Raw genomic sequence first — 18,473 nt, 5'->3', positions numbered from 1 at the left:
ATAGCTGAATGGGCAGCAAATTGGCTCCATGGAAGGAAGCAGAGGGTGATGGTGGAAGGTTGCTTCTCGGACTGGAAGCCTGTGTCTAGTGGTGTGCCTCAGGGTTTGGTGCTGGGCCCGTTACTGTTTGTCATCTACATCAATGATTTGGATGAGGACATACAAGGCAAGATTAGCAAGTTTGCTAATGATACAAAAGTGAGTAGTTTTGCAGATAGTGAAGATGGTTATGAAAGATTGCAGTAGGATCTGGATCAATTGGCCAGGTAGGCGGAGGAATGGTTGATGGAATTTAATACAGAGAAATGTGAGGTGTTGCATTTTGGGAATTCGAATTAGGGCAGGACCTACACAGTAAATGGTAGGCCTCTGGGTAGTGTTGTAGAGCAGGGTAGTGTTGGTGAAACCACATTTAGAATATTGTGATCAGTTCTGGGCACCATGTTATAGGAAAGATATTGTCACGCTTGAAAGGGTTCAGAAAAGATTTACAAGAATGTTGCCAGGACTAGAGGGTGTGAGCTAAAGGGAGAGGTTGAGCAGGCTGGGTCTCTATTCCATGGAGTGCAGGAGGATGAGGAGGATGAGGGAGGAGGGGTCTTATACGATCATGAGAGGAATAGATTGGGTAGATGCACAGTCTCTTGCCCAGAAAAGGTTCAAGATGAACGGGAAAAGATTTAATAGGAATCCGAGGGGTAACTTTTTCACACAAAGGGTGGTGGGTTTATGGAACAAGCTGCCAGAGGATGTAGTTGAGGCTGGGACTATCCCATTGTTTAAGAGACAGGTATACAGGTACATGGATAGGACAGGTTTGGAGGGATATGGACCAAGCGCAGGCAAGTGGGACTAGTGTAGCTGGAATTTTGTTGGCCGGTGTGGGCGTTGGGCCGAAGGGCCTGTTTCCACACTGTATCACTCTATGACTCTTTGTCCTAGACTGGAAATCCTCATCATGCAGATGCGGCAAAGACAGAGAAATTGCGAGTAGGAGATGGCGTCTTTGAAAGAGGCAGGGTGGGATGTGTTGTAGTATAGATAACTGGGAGGCTTATAGGAGACATCAGTCAACAGTCAGTCCTCTGGGAAGGAGACAGAGAGATGAAGGGGAGAGCAGTGTCTGAGCTGTTTACCCCTCTTTTCCCTGTGTCCCACCTGGATGTCTACCAATTCTCTGACTATCCCGCCTCCTTGCCCCTTACCCCCGTCCCCTTCTATCTCTCTCCCTCGGGCTGGCTTCATGTTTCATCCGTCTTCTCTCCTTATCTTTCAGGCTTTTGTTCTCTTTTCATCTCTGAACTTTATCTACCCAACTGCCTATCTACAATCCTCCCTCACCCATCTTTTTCCTGCCAGGCTTTGTCCTGCCCCTCCTCTTTCATCTTTCTGCCCCCTACTGCAATCAGTGGATAGAAGGGTTCTGACCCAAAACATCACCTACCCATGTCTTCTAGAGATGCGTCCTGACCTACAAAGTTACTCTAGCACTGCTTTTTTCCTAAATTAGCATCTGCATTTCCTTGTGTCTACATCTTGAGACTACACTTCCAGTTCTCATGTCTTCAATCAGGAGAAAACATCGTGCAAGAGTCTTGTAAACATCATGGGTTTGCTTATTTCTCAACATCAACATCCCATAAATTAATGCTGCACAAATGTATTCAGAAAAAAAACCTTTAGAAAGGACACTAATGAAACATTTCTGCTTGGCATTATTACTTTTTTGTCCTAATCCAGTCATCCTAGTTGTAATAACAAGTGTGTCTACGTTATCCTAATAATGTTTCTATCCAATAGAGGAAGTAATACGCCAAAGAAAGGAGATATTTAAGGATGAGAAGGAATTGGAAAAAATCAAGGAAAAGCGGTATTTGGACTTCTTGGACATTCTGCTTTGTGCAAGGGTAAGGGTCTACATGAAGTTGTCGGTAATTGTCCTAGTTAAGCATTAAGTTAAAATGTTCTGCTGTGCAAATAAATTTTGCAGTAATATCTGCTGTGGTTTCAGCTTTAACTTAGTCCAAATACTAATGGCAAAGTACATGTCAGTACTACTATTAATGACATCAGGTATTGATATTTGATCAGCACACATCATGATTAATCTGGTTTCATTGCTTTTGGAACAGACACTATAACCATCACTGAAAGATTTTCTGGCTCACAGTGGAATTGTCGAGGAAATTGATTTAGAGGGAAATTAAAGGAAAAACGGAGACTATGAATTTCGCTTCAAGAGGCTTTATTGCATGATTTCATGGAGAGATGGTGACAGCTAACTGCTCACCAGTTCTCTGACTTTGCAGCAGAATTAGTCAACAGTTATACAGTGCAGTAAAGAACTTGTTATTTTGTTAGATACAATTATACGAAAAAATACTTTGTCCTTGGATCTAGGTCTTACACATTATCTCCTAGAATGTGTTTATTGTCTGGGAATGCGTAGCGTTGGTGAACAAAACACAACAGCAATAGTTGGGTAGACCACCTGCACCCCCTGCGGCTAGTAGCGCAGAAATGTTGCAGACAATGGGGGCTTATGATTGGCTCGGGGAGGGGGCAGTGGTGCGGTCTATTTGAAAGATGAGATAGAATAATGTCAAGATGCCCTTGCATTATGTTTGACTTGTATTAACCGTCCGTTGTTGAACAAGATTAACATAAATAAAAAGTATATTATGACTAATGAATACCCACGTAGTAGATAGTAATATGGAACTGCAGATGCTGGTTTAAACTGAAGATGGGTACAAAAAGCTGGAGTAACTCAGTGGGACAGGCAGCCTCTCTGGAGAGAAGAAATGGGTGACGTTTCGGGTCGAGTCCCTTCTTCAGACTTCAATCAGGAGATAACATGTCTGAAACCTGTTTTGCTCTGTAGCTGGTCAACAAGAGATGCCAATTGGCCACATCTGCACACCCTTTCGTTGATTTATTTAATTCCAACCATAATTAAGTATCTGGAGGTTTTAATTTTTCTTCTCCAGGAATGATGAGCTCAGTAATGGTTAAGATGAGACTTTGTACTCCATTAAGGGTCTGCGGCTCTCATCTGCCTTTTGCTCTTATCCATTAACAAATGGGTGACTGGAGAAGCTGCAAAAACCAAACCAGACTGGACCAAAGCATCAATTCCTAACATATGCATTTCTCTGGATTTACAGCTAATTATGAAGGAAAACTCATAGCTATTCTACAAATCTATTCGCTGATATTGTTTGCTGTACTGTCCAATTAAGTCAGCTGATGATAAAGATGCTCTCCAAAAAGATCTCGATACTATGGTTGAGTGGTCACAACAATGGGGGATGCAGTTCATTCCTTCCAAATGTAAAACCATGCGTGTCACCAGGAGGAGGAAACCAGGCGAAACATCATATAATATCCTTGGTGCCACCATTGAAGAATCCAAACAGACCAAGTATCTTGGCATCATATTACAGAGCGATCTACGTTGGAATGGTCAGACTCATCATGCAACGGTGAAAGCAACAGGTGTCCTAAATTTTCTGAGATGCAACTTTTATCACTGTTCAACTTCTATCAAGGAGAAGTTATACTTCACCCTTGTTAGACCACATTTGGACTACGCAGTTGCAGCATGGGATCCATACACAAAAAGAAACATTTCTTCCATCGAACGGGTCCAAAGACAGGCAGCTCGTTTTGCTACAAATACCTATGAGAGAGAAGCGAGAGTTACCAAACTTCTAAATTCATTGGGGTGGAACCCTCTCCAAGACAGTAGTGAAGCCCACCGTTTGACCTGTTTTTACAAAATGTTAAATGGTCAGCTCGACATAGATTACCACATCTACACCAAACCAAAACTTATCAGGAGTAGACGAGGGCATTCGATTCAATTTGAGATACCAGCGGCCAAGACAGATGTGTATAGCAATTCATTCTTCCCTCGCACAATTAAAGCATGGAATAGTCTTCACCCTACTATAGTTACTCAACCAGACGCAACTAAATTTAAGGCAGCTCTTCTTCTCCAAGAAACCCTTCTTGCTTAAGTCCATACTCTGCCACCTCCAGTTTCAATTACATTTGGAATATTTTGGAGGACAAAGAACCAAGAATCAATACACCCCAATAGAGTAAAAATGGGCTGCACTTGATTACATTCTTTATATACCCTGTTAATCATGAGTTATATTTGCTATCCTGCCCAATGCTTTAAAATTCCCTTTTATCCTTTTGGGACTAGATTTTTAGTTTTTAGAGATACAGCATGAAAACGGGTCCTTTGGCCCACCGAGTCCACGCCAACCATTAGTGTCACTTTGGCCCACCGAGTCCATGCCAACCATCAGCGTCAATTCACGTCAATTGAGATTGAATCACAGCATTAGCAGCAGATCATTCAGATATTCAAGTGTGCACCACAATTACCTCCACCTGAGCAGCACTGTTGAATCCTCTCCTGCTGAACTGCCGATTCTCTTTCTTATTTCAAGCCACCGTCTAATTCCCCTTTAAAAATATTCATTCATAGGGATGCAGAGTGAAGGAAAATTTCACCGTAATTACCGTTAGTATAAGTAACAATTCCAAGAAGAGTAAGGTGATGTGCTTCAACGACTATCGACCAGTGGCACTAATGTCCGTGGTGATGAAGTACTTAGAGGTTGGTTATGGTGCATATCGACTACTACCTCAACAAGAACCTCGACCCACTACAGTTTGCCTACCGCCACAACAGGTCAACGGAGGATGCGATCTCACTGACTCTCCACTCTGCACTGGACCACTTGGACAATAAAAGCACTTACATCAGGCTGTTGTTTATAGACTACAGCTCGGCGTTCAATACCATCATCCCCTCCAGGTTGGTTACCAAGCTCACGGAACTGGGTCTCTGCGCATCCGTCTGCAATTGGATCCTCGACTTCCTCATCCACAGACCACTTGTGAAAAACTTCAAATTCCTGGGCGTGCATATTACCGAAGATCTTTCCTGGACTTGGCACACTGATGCAACTATAAATAAAGCACATCAACGCCTCTACTTCCTGAGAAGATTACGGAGATTCGGTATGTTAGAGAGGATTCTCTTGAGCTTCTCCAGGTGTACAGTAGAGAGCATATTGACTCATTTCATCGCAGCCTGGTTCGGCAACTTGAATGCCCAGGAGCGATAAAGACTGCAAAAAGTTGTGACCACTGCCCCAGTCCATCACCAGCTCTGACCTCCCCACCATCCAAAAAGGCAGCCAGCATCATCAGAGATCCACACCATCTTGGCCACACACACATTTCACCCCTGCCATCAGGAAGAATGTACAGGAGTCTGAAAACTGTAACGTCTAGATTCAGGAACAGCTTCTTCCCTACAGCCATCAGGCTCTTAAACACTACAAACTCAAATAAGCTCTGAACTACAATAGGTGATGATGTTGATGATGATTATTATTATTATTATTATTATTATTATTCTTGCACTACTATTGTTTGTTTTGTGTGTGTGTGTGTGTGTGTGTGTGTGTGTGTGTGTGTGTGTGTGTGTGTGTGTGTGTGTGTATACACTGATGAGCCAAAACATTATGACCACCTGCCTAATACGCTGTTGGTCCTCCGTGTGCTGCCAAAACTGCGCCGACCCGCCGAGGCATGGACTCTACAAGACCCCTGAAGGTATCCTGAGGTATCTTGCACCAAAACACTAGCAGCAGATCCTTCAAGTCCTGTAAGTTGCGAGGTGGAGCCACCGTGGATCAGACTTGTCAACCGGCACGTCCCACAGATCAATCAAATCAAATCAAATCAAATTTCTTTATTGTCATTATAGTGGTGCATACAACGAAATTCAGGCGGGCTGCCTGGAGCGGACCTCAAATGTACAAGATAAAAAATAACAATAAAATAACAACAAAAGAGTGAGGAAAATAAAAACTGTTCATACACTTCGTGCGCACACTGTGACACATACACACAGATTCACACATGCGTACACATTATGCCTACGTATGTACACTTATCAGAATATAAGATATTGCACCTTGTCAGAATATAAGACATTGCGCAGAATAGTATTATAAAAATAAATATTATAAATGAATATATCAGTATTGCACAGAGGAAGGTACTGTATATTATAAATATTGTCTATGAGGGGTGTGCTTTCAGTGCAGAGTTCAGTGTGGTTATGGCCTTAGGGTAGAAACTATTTGTAAGTCTTGTGGTGTGCGCTTTGATGGACCTGTGGCGCTTTCCTGAGGGCAGAAGGGCAAACAAGTGATGGGTGGGGTGAGATGGGTCCTTTAGGATGCAGGATGCTCAATCGGATTGAGATCTGGAGAATTTGGAGGCCAGGGCAACACCGTGAACGCTTCATCATGTTCCTCAAACCATTTCCGAACAATGTGTGCAGTATAGCGGGGCGCATTATCCTGCTGAAAGTGGGCACTGCCATCAGGGAATACCATTGCTGTGAAGTGGTGTACCTGTTCTGCAACGATGTTTAGGTAGGTGACACGTGTCAAATTGACGTCCACATGAATGGCCGGACCCAGGGTTTCCCAGCAGAACATTGCCCAGAGTATCACACTCTCTCCACTGGCTTGTCGTCCTCCCACAGTGCATCCTGGTGCCATCACTCCCCCGATAAACGGTGCACACGTACATGGCCATCCACATGATCTAAAAGAAAACGGGACTCATCGGACCAGGCAACCTTCTTCCACTGCTCCAAGGTCCAGTTCCGACGCTCGCATGCCCAATGTAGGCACTTTCGACGGTGGATAGGGGTCATCGTGGGCACTCTGACCAGTCTACGGCTACGCAGCCCCATATACAGCAGGGTGCGCTGCACTGTGTATTGTGACACATTCCTTCTGTGACCACCATTAAAGTTTTTTGTGACTTGTGCCACAGTAGACCTTCTGTCGGTTTGGACCAGATGGGATAGCCTTCGTTGCCCTCGCACATAGATGAGCCTTGGGCACCCAACATCCTGTCGCCGGTTTGTGGTTTGTCCCTCCTCAGACCACTGTCAGTAGGTACTGCTGACTGGGAGACCCCCACAAGCCTTGCCGTTTCAGAGATGCTCTGACCCAATCATCTGGCCATAACAATTTGGCCCTTGTCAAAGTCACTCAGGCCTTTACTCCTGCCCATTTCTCCTGCATCCAACTCATCAACTTCAAGAACTGACTGTTCACTTGCTGGCTAATATATCCCAACCCTTGACAGGTGCCATTGTAACAAGATAATCAATGTTATTCACTTCACCTATCTGTGGTCATAATGTTTTGGCTCATTGGTGTATATATATATATCTATGTATATTTATGTGTGTGTGTGTGTGTGTGTGTGTGTGTGCTGGTGAGTACCTGTGTATACACACACTGAACTTTTTTTTTTCTATCCTTTATATTGTTTACAGTGTACTATGTTTACATATTCTGTTGTGCTGCAGCAAGTAAGAATTTCATTGTTCTATCTGGGACATCTATATACGTTAAATCATTTGTTTGTTTGTTTGTTTGTTCCTGAACTACAGCCAAAACGGTACATGATAGCACAACAAATTTAGGCCCACCTCACTCACCGGGATCCCTTTGGTGCTAATGGAAGAAGTTTCATTGAAATCGGTGTTATATTTTTCAAGTTATTCAAATTTTAAAGTTTAAATCTATCTCCTCTGGAGGGAGGAGGTAGGGAGGGAGAGGTGAAGGAGGATAAAGGGGGTTGAGGGGAATGGAGTGGGGGGGGAGGGAGGAGGGTGCTGCACCAATGCAGGAGAGGTTTGGGCCTAACGGGTCCACTTGGTCTAGTGTGACAATAAAACACACTCAACTTGGTGTGAATTATTATCTATTTCACTGCTGCTACGTTGGCAACTATTATCTGAAGAAAAAATAATTGTGTGTGACCTGCTGAGGGATAATTACCCTGGAAGTTTTCGAGGAATTATAAATGATTTACCTGTAATAACTGAAGGAAGTTATCTAAACATCACAAATAGTTTAATAGAAGGTACAAAGAAAATCATACTTCCTTGGTAAAATCTCAAACATCTTTATGCTGCATACTTGACGAAGCATGACCATAACAATATTAATCACAGATTTTTTTTTTGTGTGTTCCATATCATTTTTTACACTGCAGGATGAAGATGGTAAAGCACTATCTGATGAAGAAATCCGAGCCGAGGTTGACACCTTCATGTTTGAAGGCCATGACACTTCAGCAAGTGGAATCTCCTGGGTCTTATACCTTCTGGCCCAACACCCAGAACACCAGCAAAAGTGCAGGGAAGAAATCCAGAAGCTTCTCAAGCAGCACAAACAAATTGAATGGTGAGTCTTAAATAAGTCTATTGTCCGTTGTTACATGGTAAGGAAAAAACCCCTGCACTTTTCTCCGCTTTGAGGTTGCTGTGCAAAAAAAATTCAGAATGATTCTGCGGGACTCCTCTTGGCCTGCAACCAGTTACTGGACACTGAGTAAGTTTGGCTACGGAACATCTCCAAGCATTTGATACAGTATTCTTTTGTTTTAGTTTAGTTTAGAGATACAGCGCAGAAACATGATCATCAACACACCAAGTCCGTGCTGACCAGCGATTCTCGCACACTTACACTATCTTACACACACACTCGGGACAATTTACAATTTTACCAAGCCAATGTACCTACAAACGTGTACGTCTTTGGAGTGGGGGAGGAAAGTGGGGAGAACTTACAAACTCCGTACAGGCAGTACCTGTAAGGATTGAACCCGGGTCTGGTGCTGTAAAGCAGCAACTCTACCACTGCACCATTGTGCCGCCCTTGTCCATAGGCCTTGTTGCCATTATTCCGCTGATGTTTGAACCACTCTGCAGTTAACTTGGAAGAACTTGTACCATTAACAAAATAATAAAGAGAGCTTCAGAACAGATGCACAAAAAGGGTATGTTTTTACTGTTACAAAATGTCTTTCAAATGAGACTTTATGTGAAACTCGCCATCGAACTATATTGAAGAAGAGCAGGAGAATTATCAAAAACGTCTTGGTCACCATTTATCCATCAACCAACACCATTTAACGAAAAATGATCTGTTCACTTTCAAACTGCTGTTTGAAGGGATGGGTTCTGTACAAATTGACTATCAGGTATTGTGCTCAGTGGAATCCTCTGACCCAGAAGCTCAGTCACGAGTATATTTAAGGGTGAGATGATAGATTTTGGGCATGGAGGAAATCAATAAGTTGACATGCCAGCTCATGTTACATTGAAGATGTGCTGCATTGCAATTTAGTTTCTGGTCCAACAGCCAGTGTGAAACAGGGATCCAGAGATTCGGAGACACTGGCACTGTGAGACAACAGCACTACCGACGGCACCACTGTGCTGTCTAATGCTACCTTGAGGCCAATATTTTTCAGAGCTAATTGAAACAAAAGGAAGGCTATCTCAATATCTATTTTGAGGTGCTACCTGAATATCCATGGGCTAACAATTTCTTCTGTACAGAGTTTTTAACGTTCTCCCTGTGACTCCAAGGGTTTTCTCCAGGTGCTTCGGTTTCCTCCCACATTCCAAAGACGTGCAGGTTTGTAGGTGTGTCGGAAGGAACTCCAATTGCTGGTTTAAAGCGAAGATGGAAACAAAAAGCTGGTGTAACTCAATGGGACGGGCAGCATCACTGGAGAGAAAGATTGGGCGACCTTTTTGGTTAAGACCCTTCTTCAGACTAGTCAGGGGAAAGGGAAACGAGAGATATAGATGATAATAATATAATAATAATATTCATTTATTGTCATTGCAACGAGTACAACGAAATTAAAAAATAGCCAATCCTGACGGTGCGTACAAACATATATGCAATAAATGCAAAAACAAATAAATACAATTATATTAAGTACAAAAGATTTTTTAACAGTGTTGCCTATTGCAGAAGGTAGTGTTCAGTTCTCGTATGGCCCTGGGGTAAAAACTGTTCTTAAGTCTGTTTGTTCGGGATTTGATCGACCTGAAACGTCGACCAGAGGGCAGATGAACAAACAGACGGTGGCCGGGGTGGGATGGATCTTTTATTATTTTGCCTGCTCTACTGAGGCAGCGTAGGCTGAACAGGTGCTCCAGGGAGGGCAGAGCAGCCGATGATCTTCTGGGCCGTCGTGATGACCCTCTGAAGGGCCTTCCTGTCCTTTTCTGAGCAGCTGGCATACCATGTGGTTATACAGTATGCCAGCACACTCTCGATGGAGCAGCGATAGAAGGACATCATGAGCTTCTCCTGCAGGTTGGTTTTCCTGAGGATCCTCAGGAAGTGGAGTCTCTGCTGTGCCTTCTTTACTGTGGTGATGGTGTTGGTAGACCAGGTAAGATCCTCTGTAGAGATAAAGAATAATGATTGAAAGATCTAATCAAATACAAATCTTTGTGGTGTATTTGAGAACTGGATTAATCTGGAAAATAAAATATTGCACCATTCCAGTTATTTTAGCATGCATTGGGAAATTTAACACCAGATTTCATAATAGGATTTTAGGCTTGAGATTTATTTTCAAGTTGTTTATTAAATTAACTTTTGTTTTCAACTTAATTTTATGTGAAATTTGAGCTCAAGTTAGGTGGGTGTTTAAATGACTCTATCCAGCATGAGCAGATATCAGGTAATTACACTGATATCTCTAACTATGATCGGCGAGTCAATACATTAAAACAGCTTACTCACCAGCGTCAGGGAGCAGTTTTCCTGTTTATCACTCTCCAGAAATATGCAGGAATCTTAAAATGGGCAGAGAACTCCATTGCGTTTTCTGACTATGTAACCTATTTGGATCTGGTGCAGTCAATTGAAGAATCTTCCCTCATAATTAGTGGTCTTTAGCTAAACACAAAATCATTAAATAACCAGATCGCTGGCTGGGATGAGCTAAGCTTTCCACCCTTGTGTGGAAAACACGAGGCCTAGTTTGCACTGCAGGTAATCACTGGCATAAAAAATGCTAACCAGGTAGTTACAGTATGAGGTTAAAGTGTAATAGAAACTGTAGGGATACTTTTAATTCTTTTACCTACTACTTTCCCCTCTTGTCCCGAACTCCCCATCTGACTGGCTGGAGGACGGCACAAGAACACAAGTGAGTGCAACAGTAAACCAACAGACCCCACAAGTCAATATGATCACGCTGACCTCTGCTGGCTTCAACTCCTCTTCTGTGCCAGTTCCCTCGATTCCTCGATCGTTCACATATTTATCTGTCTCCGCCTTAAATATAGCTCATGAGCTGGCCTCTGTGCCTTATCTTGGCACAATGTCCCCTTGATCATGACTTTCCCACTAATATAAACATTTCAGTAACTACCTAATGTGACCTGACTCTCAGTTTTGGCCAGCAACTATTCTCCTGATTCCAGCGCATGTTGTGGTCTTTACATTAACCAGTGTATTTTTCACCCCTCTGCTCTGTGACATTTGCTCATAAGTTCTCCCTTCTCTTACGAAGTCACACCTTTTTGTTCCCTGGCAGGGATCTGCTCCAGAAGATGCCTTACATCACAATGTGCATTAAGGAGTCTCTGCGCCTTTGCCCCCCAGTCCCGGGGATATCCAGGAAGCTGAACAAACCACTCACATTCTTTGATGGGAGAACGCTACCTGAAGGTTTCATTTAAAATTATGTTTATAATATTAGCGAATTCTTCTTAAGCTCTGGGGACTTCTGAGTATGAGCAATTCTGATCTGGTTGTTATAAAAACTGGCTTTATTCCTCCCACATCGAGCTCTGAACCTAACATTGTGAAGAGCATTGAGTGAACCGTGCCACATGCCAGCATATCAGTATCTCTTTATCTAGACAGGATAAAAACTCCATAGCTAATTAATGTCAATGCTCATATATTGTCTATTTTTAAAACTCGAACTGTGCATGTTCAACCGTGGTCAATTGAATGTATCCTGGCCACATTCCTAAAATGGTTCGCTCTTGGCCTAGCTGCCACTTCCTTTGAACTTTGTAGCTTTTCCCTCCTTTAATCCAAAAACATTAGTCACCCCCGGTTACAAGCTATTAATCAGGTAATATATTAATTTTTATTTGTGTCATAGCTTTCACTGTTCTGCTGGCTATGGCCCATTGAAGAACAAATTGCGAAGCAAAAAAAATGCTGAAGGAACTCAGCAGACCAGACAACATCTATGGAGAGGAATTGACAGATGATATTTCATGTCCAAACCCTTCTTCAGACTCATGGAGTGGCGGGAAGTTGGTAAAAGGAAGGGGTGAGGCTGTTAAGCCAGATGCAGGTTTAAAAGGCTTGTTTTGTCCCTGTCGCCCTCCCCACACTGTGCAACCTCTTCCCGCTGCCCATCACCCACTTATTTTCCCTTTCTTTGTCCACTTGCCTCCCACCCCTCCCTACATCATCCCCCATTTTCTAATCCCCCATCTTCCTAGTCCCATCCTCTTCCACCCACTATCCTTCCTCCATCTTTATATTTCACTGTTCTTCTTCCCATGTTTGGCATCCTTTTTGTCTCCATTTCACTTCCAGCCTTTGTTACTATCTCTACCCAATTCTGCTCATCTACTAATCACCTGTATCTACCTATCTAGTGTTGGCTCCACCTTTTTCCCTCAGCTCTCTTTACCAGCTTTCTCCACCCACTCCACGAGTCTGAAGAAGGGTCTCAACCCAAAACATCGTCTGTTCATCCCTCCACAGATACTGCCTGACTCGCTGAGTTCCTCTAGCACTTCATTTTTGCTGAAGTTCCGTGTATCTGCAGTCTCTTGTGTTCAATTGTTCTTTATTGTCCCGTACATACGTACAGTGAAAATCATTTTTAGCATACAGTTCGGCAAAAATATTGCCAGGGCTAAACCCAATCCCGGATTAAACAAAGTGTATAGAAGTAGTCCACTGAGACCACATGCAAGAGTCACCAGGTTTGGCTGCCATTTTCAAAGTCCTGTCTGTGCGCTTGGCCTTATGAATCAGCGTCGATCCAGTCGAGCCCCAGGCTGCTCCATCTCGATCACCCAGCAAACCATCGTTGCTCTCCTCACCTGGCCACCTACAGCCTTTGTGCCCTGGAAGCTCCTCCTTCAGCCAACTTTGACAGCGTGGATGGTACGTCCCTGATCATTCTTTCTGTGTGTTAGGACCAGAAATTTCTATCAGTGTGTTAGGTTTCAGTGAAACAAAAGAAAATTTGTTTGGCTGGTTTCATGTCTACTCCCACACTGAAACGTATCGAATATACGTGCATCAGCCAAAAATAATGTCATGTCATTCCATTCTTTAGCAAGCTTAGATGGATTGGGATTGTCCATTATGGGCTGTTGTGGTCGTCTTAGGAAGACAACACATCATTGTTTTGTTGATGCCTTAATTTACCTTTCCACAAATTCCAAGTGCTTATCATTTTGGCTGCTGAACCTTAACTATTCACCTCCCTGAAAAAATGGAACAATTTGTGTGCCCTCCTTTTGGGATGCTCAGTGCCCAAGATATTGTCAGCTGTAGTTTTGTTGAGATTGCATTTTTTCCTTTTGCTCTATGTTGTAAATTGCAAAAGTAATTATCGTTCTCCATTCATTAAGGAGTTTGGTTTTAGTCCTTCATAATTTAGGTACCAACTGTAGGTTTTAACTGTTCACTCCAGTGAGGGGCTGAGGCATTTCAAAGATGGTATACCATCGGATTCCAGCTTGCATTTAATAATATGAGCAATGTCCAAACTGTCTGGGGGAAGGCTCAATACATGTGGCAGTAAAGCAGCAATGAATCGATACAAGCATTGCATTCAGCTGTGCTGCTAAACCATATCTGGTCAGTTCTCAGTCAGTTCTCAGTTTCAAGAATTCTAAGAGGCAGAATTGTTTAAAAACCATTGAAAACGAATCAAACTTATCCCTCTAAATCTACCCTATCCGTGTACCTGTCTCAATGTTTCTCAAAAGTTGTGATTGTACCTGCCTCAACTACCTCCTCCAGCAACTCATTCCATACACCCACCATCCTATGTGTAAAAAAAGTTACCTTCCAGGTTCCTATTGAATCTTTCCTGCTCACCTTAAACCTATGTCCCCTGGTTCTCGATTCCCCGACTGAGCAAAAGACTCAGTGCATTTACCTGATCTATTCCTGTCATGAGCTTGTACACATCTAAACGATCACCACTCATCCTCCTGCACTCCAAGGAACAGAGTTCTAGCCTGCTCAATGCCTCCCTATAGCTCAGGCCCTCGAGCCCTGGCAACATCCTCGTAAATTTTCTCTGCACCCTCTCCAGTATGACAAAACCTTTCTCACAAAATGGTAACCAAAATTGAACACAATACTCTAAATGTGGCCTCACCAATGTCCTATGCAACTGTAACATGATCTCCCAACTTCTAAACTCAATACTTTGCCTGTTGAAGGAACTATGTACCTGCATTCCTATATCCCTCGGCTCGACAACACTCCCGTACTATTCACTGTGTAGGTCCTCCCCTTGTTAGGCCTCCACCATAGCGATATAGCAGACAATCAGCAATAATGGACACCAACCCCCCCGCCACCCCCTTGGTCTGTTATTGTGAGGGTTTGCTGTACACTTACACTGAAATACTTCACCTGCTGGCATTTATGTGGGGACATATCATAAGTTCTGGATAGTCCTGTTGCAATTGCTCTGAGTAATCTGGGCCATTTGTAAAATTACATAGGATGCAGCAGAAATTCTCTTTTCTCTCATTGTTCATGGAATAAATAATTTCCTGTATCAAAATGTGTAGGAAAGAACTGCAGATGCTGGTTTAAATTAAAGATAGACACAAAATGCTGGAGTAACTTAGCGGGACAGGCAGCATCTATGGAGAGAAGCAATGGACGATGTTTCCCGTCACCCGTTCCATCTCTCCGGAGATGCTACCTGTCCTGCTGAGTTACTCCAGAAATTTGTGTTTTATCTTCCTGGATCAATGCAGTATTTTAAAAATTAAGACAGAATGAGAGCGCTTTACACTTGCCCATCACTCCATTTTCACCCAAAAAGAAGAAAATGGCTGCCCATCCTGTTGCCCATCCGTTCCACTTTAATATTTAATGTTGACAGTCAATGCTCTCACTCGAAGCCATCCAAGGCCTGTTCAACTATAAATTGGAGTCAAATGTTTAATGGGGACCTCATGATGATTTTTTTGTCAATGATGATATTACTGATCATATCATCATATATATACAGCCGGAAACAGGCCTTTTCGGCCCACCAAGTCCGTGCCGCCCAGCGATCCCCGTACATTAACACTATCCTACACCCACTAGGGACAATTTTTACATTTACCCAGCCAATTAACCTACATACCTGTACGTCTTTGGATCTTGCTTATTAACCAGAAGCGTTATATTGAGCATAAGTGAAAGGCATTAAAATAATGCGAATGTATGCACACAGTATATTTCTATGGACTAAGATAGATGCAAAATGCTGGAGTAAGCCACCATCTGCAGTTCCTTCCCACGTATTTTTATGGGCTAATGTTCACTGTTTTTCGTAGGTTGTCTGGTGGGTGTGAGTATCTACTGCATTCACAGGAATCCCATGATTTGGAGCAACCCAGAGGTAACATTTTCCGATGCCATTTACATTAACAATATGTATCCTCTGCTTATATATACTAGACGGGCGTTGGGTCCAAACCTCTCCTGTGGGCTCGGCAACCCCCGTTGGGTCCAAGCCTCTCCTGCAGGCCCGGCAACCCTCCCCCAACTGATGACCCTTGGACCCGTTGCCAGCCGGGGAGTCTCCCCCAGGGCCGGGGGCGGGAGTGGGGGGAGAGGAAAGGGGAGAGGGAGCCACTCACCCCAGCCCCGGGCGGCAAGCGTGGCGGCCAGAGCGATCCGTGGACCCGTTGATTACTGGAAAGGCCATTGCATGTCTTTATATTGAATTAACCAGCAACATTCAAACTGAGAGGTTGTGCAGTTTGAAATTTAGGAATGTCTCTTGGAAGCATGTATGCACCATCTTCACACAGATGGTGGTGGGAATATGGAACAAGCTGTCAGAATAAGTAGTTGAGGCAGGTACTGCAGGTCCACCATTGATTTTCCGGCAACTGATGGTCAGGCACCTCCTTTAATCCAGACAAAAGTATGAGAATGCACTTTGAAATTCCTCCGGTGGTGCCTCAAGTATGGCAGAATCGCCAACAGTCTGTTTTTTCGTCTTTTTTGTTATTTTTAGTGTGTTTTGTGTTCATGTTCTCTAGCTTGTTTTTTTTTGTGGGGGGTGGGGGAGGGGATCAGGGGAAACTATTTTTCAATCTCTACCTTGCCGGAGATGCAATTGCTTTCCGGATCATATCTCTGGTCGCTCTGCGGCCTATCATCATGGAGCTGGAGGCCTTGCTCGGGACTGACTTTGAGCCTCACCATGGGGCCGTAGACTTACCATCAGAGCGTGCGATCCGTTGCCTAAGATCGACCCTCCAATCCTTGCGGATTTCACCATCGAGGAGCTCGCAGTCTCGGGTAGAGACCAATGTCGGGAGCTCCAAATGATGCAGAAGGTTTCGACCAGCCCCGACCCGGGGTCTGATCGTCCAGCGAGATCCCCCCGATGCAGGAGTTTGATCGCCCTGATGCGGAGGCCCCAAACGCCGCCAGCTATGGGAATCAAGATCGTCCCGTCAACGGAAGGCTCGAGGCCCCCAACAAAGGAGAACAAAGGGAAGAGATTGAACTTTTTTTTCATCTTCCATCACAGTGAGGAATGTGGAGGAGTCACTGTGGTGGATGTTCATGTTAAAATGTATTTTGTGTGTTCTGTTGCTTTTAATTGGTACGAAACCAAGATATTCCCACTTACTATAAACAAAATCGATACTAAGTTATTGATGTGAAATTGATCTCATAGCATTCCATATTTTTCAGATTGTTCTTCAGTTTCTGATTGAAATACTGAGCAGTGGATTTGAATCAAGTTTCAATGTATTATAGCTGTGTTATTGTAACACAATGATACAGCATTGGTTTTTCAGTTGGTACTGATGGAGAAAAGCTCTTCAAATCTGATTATCAACTATCCAGCGACATGCAGTGTTTCCTTTTAATTCATATTTTGAATGAAGAACTATCTGAATATTACTGTATCTTATTCTTTTGCAGATCTTTGATCCTTTAAGATTTTCTCCTGAAAATTCAGCAAACAGACATTCACATGCCTTCATACCTTTCTCGGCTGGACCAAGGTAGCAAAGTATTTCTAATATTATAATTGAGCAGTTTGGTATTATTTTGAGTTAACAGTTTTCTGGAAACCCCAGTTTGTTTTGAATAGAATGGTTCCAGTTCATTGATATAGTTAAATATATTTGTTAACATGGTCTAACATTTGATATTGGGAATTACCACGCATAACTGAGTTTTCAAGGGGAAGTTTTAAGGAGAGGTGTTTTCATATGGTAAGAGTCAGTGTTCATAGATGCAGGGGCTGCAAATTTGTGCATTACTATTATTTCCACTGCCACAGAATAATGAACCTGGGCATTTTTCGTCACTCCCTGTCGTGTATTTATAGTTCTGGTATTTGGAATTTTTAAATATCATGCTGCTGCTAACTATTCACTTGAAATATGAGTGTGATCACATGAGAGAAAGTATTGAACTGTTTACCAATAAATTCTCCTTTTCTTACCATTGATGCTTCCAGGATTTTCTTTGCTTACCTTAACTCAGAGTAATTTCCTATATTTTCTAATAAACTGTTGCGACATTTAACTTCCACAATTTTAGAGCTACCACACAGATGTACCTTTAGGAACTGTACATGTGAGAAATTGCAGGGATTTTAAGGCAGTTTATATGATGCACGGAATAATTATGGCAGATGCCATCCTACTGTTGGCAACAGAACAAAGATTGCATTAGTCCATGATTGGTTTCCTTCAGTCACTAGCTTTCTGGCTCCCCACTCAATCCCCAACCCTGTTTCTACATTTTATGCTGGTGAAATGTTGCAGAATTGAGTGTTACAGTTTAGTTTATTGTCACGTGTACGGAGGTACAGTGAAAAGCTTTTGTTGCGTGCTATCCAGTCAGCAGAAAGGCAATACATGATTACAATCGAGCCATTTATAGTGTAAAGATACATGATAAGATAATAACGTTTAGTGCAAGGTAAAGCCAGCAAAGCCCGATCAATGATAGTCTGAGGGTCACCAAAGATGTAGATAGTAGTTCAGCACTGCTCTCTGGTTGTGGTAGGATGATTCAGTTCCTGATAACAGCTGGGATAACAGCCCTGAATCTGGAGGTGTGCATTTTCACACTTCTATCTCTTTCGCTTGATGGGAGAGGGGAGAAGAGTGAGTGGCCACGGTGTGACTCATCCTTGATTATGCTGCTGGCCTAGCTGGGGCAACGTGAGGTATAAATGGAGTCAATAGAAGGGAGGTTGGTTTGTGTGATGGTGTGGGCTGCGTCCACAATTTGCTGCAATTTCTTGCAGTCTTGGATGGAGCTATTACTAAACCA

The 18,473-nt window shown here is 43.1% G+C and overlaps 1 protein-coding gene across 2 annotated transcripts in view; it reads left to right on the top strand.

The window, feature by feature from the left end:
* The window catches only part of LOC144597770 (cytochrome P450 4B1-like), a 71,195-nt gene that overhangs the window by 48,648 nt on the left and 4,074 nt on the right, over positions 1 to 18,473 (top strand). Inside the window, exons 7-11 of one of the 2 annotated variants that reach the window (XM_078407328.1) lie at positions 1,801 to 1,907; positions 8,119 to 8,309; positions 11,476 to 11,609; positions 15,494 to 15,558; positions 17,106 to 17,188. In XM_078407328.1, the coding sequence (XP_078263454.1) occupies positions 1,801 to 1,907; positions 8,119 to 8,309; positions 11,476 to 11,609; positions 15,494 to 15,558; positions 17,106 to 17,188 (580 nt within the window). The remainder of the gene's footprint in view (positions 1 to 1,800; positions 1,908 to 8,118; positions 8,310 to 11,475; positions 11,610 to 15,493; positions 15,559 to 17,105; positions 17,189 to 18,473) is intronic. The other variant, XR_013547789.1, reaches the window with a different exon arrangement.

Source organism: Rhinoraja longicauda, chromosome 11 (assembly GCF_053455715.1).
Source record: "Rhinoraja longicauda isolate Sanriku21f chromosome 11, sRhiLon1.1, whole genome shotgun sequence".
NCBI lineage: Eukaryota > Metazoa > Chordata > Chondrichthyes > Rajiformes > Arhynchobatidae > Rhinoraja > Rhinoraja longicauda.
The sequence above is the reverse complement of the archived record's forward strand: the minus strand, read 5'-3'. Positions and strand labels throughout refer to the sequence as shown.